Raw genomic sequence first — 11,749 nt, forward strand, 5'->3', positions numbered from 1 at the left:
GTGTTGCATTGTCAATAAGAAGATGCAAGGTATACAGTAAACCAGAAGTGAAGCATCGGAATCTAAAACTGGACTCACAGGATAGGCTCAAATCATACAAAGTGAGAGTGTCAGTCCTCTTGTACTTAAGTCGGCATTGTGCCTTTTGTATTAAATTCGGATGCAATTTCTGTGTTTCATCGTCAATAAGAAGGTCTAAGGTATACAGTAAACCTGAAGTGAAGCATCGGAATCTAAAACTGGACTCACAGGAGAGGTTCAAATTATAGAAAGTTAGAGTGTCAGTCCTCTTGTACTTAAGTCGGCATTGTACCTTTTGTATTAAATTCGGATCCAAACTCTGTGTTTCATCGTCAATTAGAAGGTCCAAGGCATACAGTAAATCTGAAGTGAATCATCGGAATCTAAAACTGGACTCACAGGAAAGGCTCAAATCATAGAAAGTGAGAGTGTCGGTCCTCTTGTACTTAAGTCGGCATTGTGCCTTTTGTATTAAATTCCGAGGCAATTTCTGTGTTTCATCGGCAATAAGAAGGTGCAAGGGATACAGTAAACCTGAGGTGAAGCATCGGAATCTAAAGCTGGACTCACAGGAAAGGCTCAAATCATAGAAAGTGAGAGTGTCGGTCCTCTTGTACTTAAGTCGGCATTGTGCCTTTTGTATTAAATTCGGATGCAATTTCTGTGTTTCATCGTCAATAAGAAGGTTCAAGGGATACAGTAAACGTGAAGTGAAGCATCGGAATCTAAAATTGGGCTCATGGAAGAGGTTCAATTCATAGAAAGTTAGAGTGTCAGTCCCTTTGTACTTAAGCCGGCATTGTACCTTTAGTTTTAAATTCGGATCCAAACTGGGTGATTCATCGTCAATAAGAGTGTGCAAGGTATACAGTAAACCTGAAGTGAAGCATCGGAATCTAAAACTGGACTCGCAAGAGAGGCTCAAATCATAGAAAGTGAGAGTGTCAGTCCTCTTGTACTTAAGTCGGCATTGTTCCTTTTGTATTAAATTCCGATGCAAACTGTGTGTTTCATCGTCAATAAGACGATGCAAAATATACAGTAAACCTGCAGTGAAGCGTCGGAATCTAAAACTGGACTCACAGGAGAGGTTCAAATCATAAAAAGTGAGACTGTCAGTCCTCTTGTACTTAAGTCGGCATTGTGCTATTTGTATTAATTTCAGATGCAATGTCTGTGTTTCATCGTCAATACGAAGGTTCAAGAGATACAGTAAACCTGAAGTGAAGCATCGGAACCTAAAACTGGACTCACAGGAGAGGTTCAAATCATAGAAAGTTAGTGTGTTAGCCCTCTAGTACTTAAGTCGGCATTGTGCCTTTTGTATTAAATTCGGATGCTATTTCTGTGTTTCATCGTCAATAAGAGGGTCCGAGGTATACAGTAAACCTGAAGTGAAGCATTGGAATCTAAAACTGGACTCACAGGAGAGGTTCAAATCATAGAAAGTGTGAGTGTCAGTCCTCTTGTACTTAAGTCGGCATTGTGCCTTTTGTATTAATTTCCGAAGCTATTTCTGTGTTTCATCGTCAATAAGAAGGTGCAAGGTATGCAGTAAACCTGAAGTGAAGCATCGGAATCTAAATGTGGACTCACAGGAGAGGTTAAAATCATAGAAAGTTAGAGTGTCAGTCCGTTTGTACTTAAGTCGGCATTGTGAATTTTGTATTAAATTCGGATTCAATTTCTGTGTTTCATCGTCAATCAGAAGGTCCAAGGGATACAGTAAAGCTGAAGTGAAGCATCGGAATCTAAAACTGGACTCACAGGAGAGGTTCAAATCATAGAAAGTTTGAGTGTCAGTCCTCTTGTACTTAAGTCGGCATTGTGACTTTTGTATTAAACTCGGATGCAAACTCTGAGTTTCATCGTCAATAAGATGGTCCTACGGATAGAGTATACCGAAGTGAAGCATCGGAATCGAAAGCTGGACTCACAGAAGAGGTTCAAATCATAGAAAGTGTGAGTGTCAGTCCTCTTGTACTTAAGTCGGCATTGTGCCTTTTGTATTATATTCCGAAGCAATTTCTGTGTTTCATCGTCAATAAGAAGGTGCAAGGTATACAGCAAACCTGAAGTGAAGCATCGGAATCTAAAACTGGACTCACAGGAGAGGCTCAGATCATAGAAAGTGAGAGTGTCGGTCCCCTTGTACTTAAGTTGGCATTGTGCCTTTTGTATTAAATTAGGATGCAATTTCTGTGTTTCATCGTGAATAAGAATGTCCAAGGGATACAGTAAACCTGAAGTGAAGCATCGGAATCTAAAACTGGACCAACAGGAGAGGTTCAAATCATAGAAAGTGAGACTGTCAGTCCTCTTGTACTTATGTCGGCATTGTGCCTTTTGTATTAAATTCCGATGCAAACTCTGTGTTTCATCGTCAATAAGACGATGCAAGTTATACAGTAAACCTGAAGTGAAGCATCGGAATCTAAAACTGGACTCACAGGAGAGGTTCAAATCATAAAAAGTGAGACTGTCAGTCCTCTTGTACTTAAGTCGGCATTGTGATATTTGTATTAATTTCGGATGCAATGTCTGTGTTTCATCGTCAATACGAAGGTTCAAGAGATACAGTAAACCTGAAGTGAAACATTGGAACCTAAAACTGGACTCACAGGAGAGGTTCAAATCATAGAAAGTTAGAGTGTTAGCCCTCTAGTACTTAAGTCGGCATTGTGCCTTTTGTATTAAATTCGGATGCCATTTCTGTGTTTCATCGTCAATAAAAAGGTCCCAGGGATACAGTAAACCTGACGTGAAGCATCGGAATCTATAACTGGACTCACAGGAGAGGTTCAAATCATAGAAAGTTAGACTGTCAGAGTTCTTGTACTTAATTCGGCATTGTGCCTTTTGAATTTAATTCCGATGCAATTTCTGTCTTTTATCGTCAATAAGAAATTCCAAGAGATACATTAAACCTGAAATGAAGCATCGAAATCTAAAACTGGACTCACAGGAGGGGTTCAAATCATAGAAAGTTAGAGTGTCAGTCCTCTTTTATTTAAGTCGACATTGTGCCTTTTGTGTTAAATTCGGATGCAATTTCTGTGTTTCATCGTCAATAAGAAGGTCCAAGGGATACAGTAAACATGAAGTGAAGTATCGGAATCTAAGGCTGGACTCACAGGAGAGGTTCAAATCATTGAAAGTGAGAGAGTCAGTCCTCTTGTACTTAAGTCGGCATTTTGCTTTTTGTATTAAATTCGGATGCAGTTTCTGTGTTTCATCGTCAATAAGAAGGTCCGAGGGAAACAGTAGACCTGAAGAGAAGCATCGGAATCTAAAACTGGACTCACAGGAGAGGTTCAATACATACAAAGTTAGAAAGTCAGTCCTCTTGTACTTAAATCGTCATTGTGCCTTTTGTATTAAATTCGGATGCAATTACTGTGTTACATCGTCAACAAGAAGGTCCAAGGGATACAGTAAACCTGAAGTGAAGCATCGGAATCTAAATATTGTCTCACAGGAAAGGTTCTAATCATAGAAAGTTAGAGTGTCAGTCCTCTTGTACTTAACTCGGCGTTGTGCCTTTTGTTTTAAATTCGGATGCAATTTCAGTGCTTCATCGTCAATAAGAAGGTCCAAGGTATACAGCAAACCTGACTTGAAGCATCGGAATTTAAAACTGGACTCACAGGAGAGGGTTAAATCATAGAAAGTAAGAGTTTCAGTCCGCATGTACTTAAGTCGGCATTGTGACTTTTGTATTAAATTCCGATGCAATCTCTGTGTTTCATCGTCAATTAGAAGGTTCAAGGGATACAGTAAATCTGAAGTGAAGCATCGGAATCTAAAACTGGACTCACAGGAGAGGGTCAAATCATAGAAAGTTAGAGTTTCATTTCTCTTGTACTTAAGTAGGCATTGTACCTTTTGAATTTAATTCCGATGCAATTTCTGTGTTTCATTGTCAATAAGAAGATGCAAGGTATACAGTAAACCTGAAGTGAAGCATCGGAATCTAAAACTGGACTCACAGGAGAGGTTCAAATCATAGAAAGTGTGAGTTTCAGTCCTCTTGTACTTAAGTCGGCATTGTGCCTTTTGTATTAAATTCCGCTGAAAACTCTGTGTTTCATCGTCAATAAGACAGTGCAAGGTATACAGTAAACCTGAAGTGAAGCATTGGAATCTAAAACTGGACCCACAGGAGAGGTTCAAATCATAGAAAGTTAGAGTGTCAGTCCTCTTGTTCTTAAGTCGGCATTGAGCCTTTTGTATTAAATTCGGATGCAATTTCTGTGTTTCATCGTCAATAAGAAGGTCCAATGATACAGTAAACCAGAAGTGAAGCATCGGAATCTAAAACTGGACTCACAGGAGAGGTCAATTCATAAAAAGTTAGAGTGTCAGTCCTCTTATACTTAAGCCGGCATTGTACTTTTGTATTAAATTCGGATCCAAACTCTGTGTTTCATCGTCAATAAGAAGGTCCAAGGGATAGTTTATACCTGAAGTGAAGCATCGGAATCTAAAACTGGACTCACAGGAGAGGTTCAAATCATAGAAAGTGTGAGTTTCAGTCCTCTTGTACTTAAGTCGGCATTGTGCCTTTTGTATTAAATTCCGCTGAAAACTCTGTGTTTCATCGTCAATAAGACAGTGCAAGGTATACAGTAAACCTGAAGTGAAGCATTGGAATCTAAAACTGGACCCACAGGAGAGGTTCAAATCATAGAAAGTGAGAGTGTCAGTCCTCTTGTACTTAAGTCGGCATTGTGCCTTTTGTATTAAATTCCGATGCAATTTCTGTGTTTCATCGGCAATAAGAAGGTGCAAGGGATACAGTAAACCTGAGGTGAAGCATCGGAATCTAAAACTGGACTCACAGGAAAGGCTCAAATCATAGAAAGTGAGAGTGTCGGTCCTCTTGTACTTAAGTCGGCATTGTGCCTTTAGTATTAAATTCGGATGCAATTTCTGTGTTTCATCGTCAATAAGAAGGTCCAAGGGATACAGTAAACCTGAAGTGAAGCATCGGAATCTAAAATTGGACTCATAGAAGAGGTTCAATTCATAGAAAGTTAGAGTATCAGTCCTTTTGTACTTAAGCAGGCATTGTACCTTTAGTATTAAATTCGGATCCAAACTCTGTGTTTCATCGTCAATAAGAAGGTGCAAGGTATACAGTAAACCTGAAGTGAAGCATCGGAATCTAAAACTGGACTCACAAGAGAGGCTCAAATCATAGAAAGTGAGAGTGTCAGTCCTCTTGTACTTAGGTCGGCACTGTACCTTTTGTATTAAATTCGGATCCAAACTCTGTGTTTCATCGTCAATCAGAAGGTCCAAGGGATACGGTATACGTGAAGTGAAGCATCGGAATCTAAAACTGGACTCACAGGAGAGGTTCAAATCTTAAAAGGTTAGAGTGTCAGTCCTCTTGTACTTAAGTGGGCATTGTGCTATTTGAATTTAATTCCGATGCAATTTCTGTGTTTCATTGTCATTAAGAGTGTCCAAAGTATACAGTAAACCTGAAATGAAGCATCGGAATCTAAAACTGGACTCTCAGGAGTGGTTCAAATCATAGAATGTTAGAGTGTCAGTCCTCTTGTAATTAAGTCGGCATTGTGCCTTTTGTATTAAATTCGGAAGCAATTTCTGTGTTTCGTCGACAATAAGAAGGTCCAAGTGATACAGTAGACCTGAAGTGAAACATCGGAATCTAAAACTGGACTCACAGGAGAGGTCTAAAATCATAGAAAGTTAGAGTGTCAGTCTTCTTGTAATTAAGTCGGCATTGTGCTTTTTGTATTAAATTCCAATGCAAACTCTGTGTTTCATCGTCAATAAGAAGTTCCAAGGGAATACAGTAGACCCGAAGTGAAGCATCGGAATCTAAAACTGGACTCACAGGAGAGATTCAAATCATAGAAAGTGTGAGTGTCAGTCCTCTTGTACTTAAGTCGGCATTGTGACTTTAGCATTAAATTCCGATGCAAATTCTGTGTTTCATCGTCAATAAGAAGGTGCAAGGTATACAGTATACCTGAAGTGATGCATCGGAATCTAAAACTGGACCCACAGGAGAGGTTCAAATCATAGAAAGTGAGTGTGTCAGTCCTCTTGTACTGAAGTCGGCATTGTGCCTTTTGTATTAAATTCCGATGCAATGTCTGTGTTTCATCGTCAATAAGAAAGTCCAAGAGATACATTAAACCTGAAGTGAAGCATCGAAATCTAAAACTGGACTCACAGGAGGGGTTCAAATCATAGAAAGTTAGAGTGTCAGTCTTCTTATACTTATGTCGGCATTGTACCTTTTGTATTAAATTCGGATCCAAACTCTGTGTTTCATCGTCAATAAGAAGGTGCAAGGTATACAGTAAACCTGAAGTGAAGCATCGGAATCTAAAACTGGACTCACAGGAGAGGCTCAAATCATAGAAAGTGTGAGTGTCAGTCCTCTTGTACTTAAGTCGGCATTGTGCCTTTTGTATTAAATTCCGAAGCAATTTCTGTGTTTCATCGTCAATAAGAAGGTGCAAGGTATACAGCAAACCTGAAGTGAAGCATCGGAATCTGAGACTGGACCCACAGGAGAGGTTCAAATCATAGAGTGTGAGAGTGTTAGTCCTCTTGTACTTAAGTCGGCATTGTGCCTTATGTATTAAATTCCGATGCAATATGTGTGTTTCAGCGTCAATAAGAAGGTGCAAGGTATACAGTAAACCTGAAGTGAAGCATCGGAATCTAAAACTGGACTCACAGGAGAGGCTCAGATCATAGAAAGTGAGAGTGTCGGTCCTCTTGTACTTAAGTTGGCATTGTGCCTTTTGTATTAAATTAGGATGCAATCTCTGTGTTTCATCGTGAATAAGAAGGTCCAAGGGATACAGTAAACCTGAAGTGAAGCATCGGAATCTAAAACTGGACCAACAGGAGAGGTTCAAATCATAGAAAGTGAGACTGTCAGTCCTCTTGTACTTATGTCGGCATTGTGCCTTTTGTATTAAATTCCGATGCAAACTCTGTGTTTTATCGTCAATAAGACGATGCAAGTTATACAGTAAACCTGAAGTGAAGCATCGGAATCTAAAACTGGACTCACAAGAGAGGTTCAAATCATAAAAATTGAGACTGTCAGTCCTCTTGTACTTAAGTCGGCATTGTGCTATTTGTATTAATTTCGGATGCAATGTCTGTGTTTCATCGTCAATACGAAGGTTCAAGAGATACAGTAAACCTGAAGTGAAACATTGGAACCTAAAACTGGACTCACAGTAGAGGTTCAAATCATAGAAAGTTAGAGTGTTAGCCCTCTAGTACTTAAGTCGGCATTGTGCCTTTTGTATTAAATTCGGATGCAATTTCTGTGTTTCATCGTCAATATGAGGGTCCGAGGTATACAGTAAACCTGAAGTGAAGCATCGGAATCTAAATGTGGACTCACAGGAGAGGTTAAAATCATAGAAAATTAGAGTGTCAGTCCGTTTGTACTTAAGTCGGCATTGTGAATTTTGTATTAAATTCGGATTCAATTTCTGTGTTTCATCGTCAATAAGAGGGTCCCAGGGATACAGTAAACCTGACGTGAAGCATCGGAATCTATAACTGGACTCACAGGAGAGGTTCAAATCATAGAAAGTTAGACTGTCAGAGTTCTTGTACTTAATTCGGCATTGTGCCTTTTGAATTTAATTCCGATGCAATTTCTGTCTTTTATCGTCAATAAGAAGGTCCTAGGTATACAGTGAACCAGAAATGAAGCATCGGAACCTAAAACTGGACTCACAGGAGAGATTCAAATCTTAAAAGGTTAGAGTGTCAGTCCTCTTGTACTTAAGTGGGCATTGTGCCTTTTGAATTTAATTCCGATGCAATTTCTGTGTTTCATTGTCATTAAGAGTGTCCAAGGTATACAGTAAACCTGAAATGAAGCATCGGAATCTAAAACTGGACTCTCAGGAGCGGTTCAAATCATAGAATGATAGAGTGTCGGTCCTCTTGTAATGAAGTCGGCATTGTGCCTTTTGTATTAAATTCGGAAGCAATTTCTGTGTTTCGTCGTCAATAAGAAGGTCCAAGCGATACAGTAGACCTGAAGTGAAGCATCGGAATCTAAAACTGGACTCACAGGAGAGGTCTAAAATCATAGAAAGTTAGAGTGTCAGCCCTCTTGTAATTAAGTCGGCATTGTGCTTTTTGTATTAAATTCCAATGCAAACTCTGTGTTTCATCGTCAATAAGAAGTTCCAAGGGAATACAGTAGACCTGAAGTGAAGCATCGGAATCTAAAACTGGACTCACAGGAGAGATTCAAATCATAGAAAGTGTGAGTGTCAGTCCTCTTGTACTTAAGTCGGCATTGTGACTTTAGTATATAATTCCGATGCAAACTCTGTGTTTCATCGTCAATAAGAAGGTGCAAGGTATACAGTATACCTGAAGTGAAGCATCGGAATCTAAAACTGGACCCACAGGAGTGGTTCAAATCATAGAAGGTGAGTGTGTCAGTCTTCTTGTACTTACGTCGGCATTGTGCCTTTTGTATTAAAATCCGATGCAATGTCTGTGTTTCATCGTCAATAAGAAAGTCCAAGAGATACATTAAACCTGAAATGAAGCATCGAAATCTAAAACTGGACTCACAGGAGGGGTTCAAATCATAGTAAATTAGAGTGTCAGTCCTCTTTTACTTAAGTCGACATTGTGCCTTTTGTGTTAAATTCGGATGCAATTTCTGTGTTTCATCGTCAATAAGAAGGTCCAAGGGATACAGTAAACATGAAGTGAAGTATCGGAATCTAAGACTGGACTCACAGGAGAGGTTCAAATCATTGAAAGTGAGAGTGTCAGTCCTCTTGTACTTAAGTCGGCATTGTGCCTTTTGTATTAAATTCGGATGCAATTTCTGTGTTACATCGTCAATAAGAAGGTCCAAGGGATACAGTAAACCTGACGTGAAGCATCGGAAATTAAAACTGGACTCACAGGAGAGGGTTAAATCATAGAAAGTAAGAGTGTCAGTCCGCATGTACTTAAGTCGGCATTGTGACTTTTGTATTATATTCCGATGCAAACTCTGTGTTTCATCGTCAATAAGACGGTGCAAGGTATACAGTAAACCTGAAGTGAAGCATCGGAATCTAATACTGGACCCACAGGAGAGGTTCAAATCATAGAAAGTTAGACCGTCAGTCCTCTTGTACTTAATTCGGCATTGTGCATTTTGAATTTAATTCCGATGCAATTTCTGTGTTTCATCGTCAATAAGAAAGTCCAACGTATACAGTAAACCTGAAATGAAACATCGGAATCTAAAACTGGACTCACAGGAGAGGTTCAAATCATAGAAAGTTAGAGTTTCATTCCTCTTGTACTTAACACTCTCTGTACCAGGCCTATTTTATGCACCCGTCCCTAGAAACCGGGCAATTTTACCAATATTAAAAAAATTACTGCATCAAATCTACTGTTTGGATTGTGGCAAATTTGGTACCATCTTGAAGCTGCACATTTCTACTTTAATTCTGAGTGAAAGAAACTACTTTACAATGCACAGCTTTAAGGTACAGTTATAGAAATCACTTAGATGTTTTAAGAATTTAGAAAAAGTCATACGAATAAGGGAATACAATTGTGATTTATTTTTAACCAAAATTGTGGCACTACATTACATGTTTCTGATAGTATACAGTATTACATATAAATTTCACACAGAATCATATTGTTTTTTAGTGTGGAAAATTTTAAAGCAAGGTTCCAGGCAGAGTGCAACGCCACACTGTTCACATTCGTATCGTGTCTCTTTGCGAGAAGCCTTGCCACTCTGTTTCTTGCTCCTGGAACTGCACACGTGACACACACGAGCAGCATACTTCTTAGTAGTTGCAGGTATGTGCTGCAAAAAATGTCTCTTTGTTAGCCGACCTACAGTTCCTTCATTTCTTGGAATGAATTCAAGTGTGTCGTCTTCAACAAGCTGAACTGCAAGCACTGTTATAAAGTCTGTTATTGTAATTTTCTTCCTGTGCACTGCATTGTACAGCCAAAATGCATTTGATACTCCCATAAGCAGCAAATGGAAATATAATTTTCGCCACCATTTCACAGTTCTGTGCTGGAACGGATTGTACTGCAGGCGTTGGTCTCCAATATCCACTCCAATTTTATTGAGGTTGTAATCAAGTACCTGAAGTGGTTTCAATACTACAGACCCATTTCTCTTAGTATGCGTACCAAATGTTGCTTGATGCCTTGTAGACAATGTATACACATCTCTCTTATCTTTCCACTTCATTGCCAATACATTATCTTTACGCCGAAAAGACATTTCGCCCTTTTTCAGCGTAGCAGATACTAAATCTTTAGGCAATCCTTTCCTGGATTTGTTCACAGTACCAACAGCTCCAGTGCCTTTCTCTGCCAGTTGCTGAAATAGCTCTGGACTGGAATAAAATCGATCTAAATACACAGTGTGGCCTTTGTTCAGCAAGCTGCTGTCAGACAACAATCGCAAAATAACCGCAGACGAAGAATTGTCAACAATATGCTTACCAGCATAAACTTCAAAATTTACAACATAGCCACTACTGGCTTCAGCAACAGCATATACTTTCAGTCCATACTTATGAGGCTTATTTTGCATGTAAACACGGAAACTCACACGACCTCGAAATGGGCAAATTCCTTCATCAATTGTCACTTTTTCTGAGGGACGATATGCCTGGATACATCGCTCCTTCAAATTATTATAATATGGCAAAACTTTGTAAAGTGGATGAAATCCATCTTCGCCTGGTTTTTTCTGATTTGAATTGTCAACAAGATGCAAGCATGACAGTATCTGAGTGAAACGCAAACGGCTCATGACATGGGGACAAAAGTTACAACTAAGAACAGGATTAGTGCTCCAATGGTCCGCAATTTTGGGCTTTTTCGAAACACACATGTGGAAAATAATACCCAAGAAACGCCTCATCTCACTTATAGTCACTGGCTTCCACGAACTCAAAACTGAATGGGGCTTCAGATTATTTCCTCTTCTTTTCTTCTGTATTGTCTGTGATGCATACAAATTTGTCTGTCTCTTGAGTTCATTTACGTCACTGTCAGTAAGGAACACTTTACTGCAATCCAGTACAGAACTCGACTCATCAATATCCACTAGTATCTGCCTGGGTGTCGTGTTGACAGGCAGAGGTCGGTAGGTGTCAACTGCAGTCCACTCACTGTCTTTCGGATACGGCACAGCTGCTGGATTTGAAGCAACACCTTCAACATCATTCTCGTCTTCATCTGAAGACAAACTGTCATCAATCTCGTCTTCTAAAAAGAATATCACATTATGTGTAACTACATACATCGTTTACACATGTTCAACAGATATGTGCGTACTGCACAATTACGTGGAAAATTCGGAAATACGTACCTTCAAACACACCATTGCATTCAGAATCGTCTGAATCACTCTCTACATTATCCAGAGTGTCGCTATGATTGATCAAATCCGCAATTTCTGCGTCTGATAAACCGCGCCGAAACATGATGACAAACAACTGAATGATATACAGACTGAGAACGCAAAGATAAGTTTTAACATGAATTACAGCGCTGCCGTGACATCTATGGACGCATTTTGTTAATAAACATCTGAAAAACGTATAGCGCTGGCCAAACCCGTAGAAATAACGTTGCAGTGTTTTGAATGAAATTAAATGTAGCGGCCCGTAAATTTTACGGGCTTGGTGATTTTCGCGCGATCCCAGGC

At 39.4% G+C, this 11,749-nt stretch overlaps 1 protein-coding gene across 1 annotated transcript; it reads right to left on the reverse strand.

The window, feature by feature from the left end:
- Positions 1-9,691: 9,691 nt before the first annotated feature.
- LOC124722792 (piggyBac transposable element-derived protein 4-like) lies at positions 9,692-11,525 on the reverse strand. Its single transcript, XM_047247927.1, has 2 exons — positions 11,411-11,525; positions 9,692-11,307 (listed from the first exon to the last, which is right to left on the reverse strand). Exons 1-2 carry the CDS (start codon positions 11,523-11,525, stop codon positions 9,692-9,694), a joined length of 1,731 nt encoding a protein of 576 aa, XP_047103883.1.
- Positions 11,526-11,749: the final 224 nt, after the last annotated feature.

The sequence above is a fragment of the Schistocerca piceifrons genome, chromosome X, assembly GCF_021461385.2.
Source record: "Schistocerca piceifrons isolate TAMUIC-IGC-003096 chromosome X, iqSchPice1.1, whole genome shotgun sequence".
Classification (NCBI taxonomy): domain Eukaryota; kingdom Metazoa; phylum Arthropoda; class Insecta; order Orthoptera; family Acrididae; genus Schistocerca; species Schistocerca piceifrons.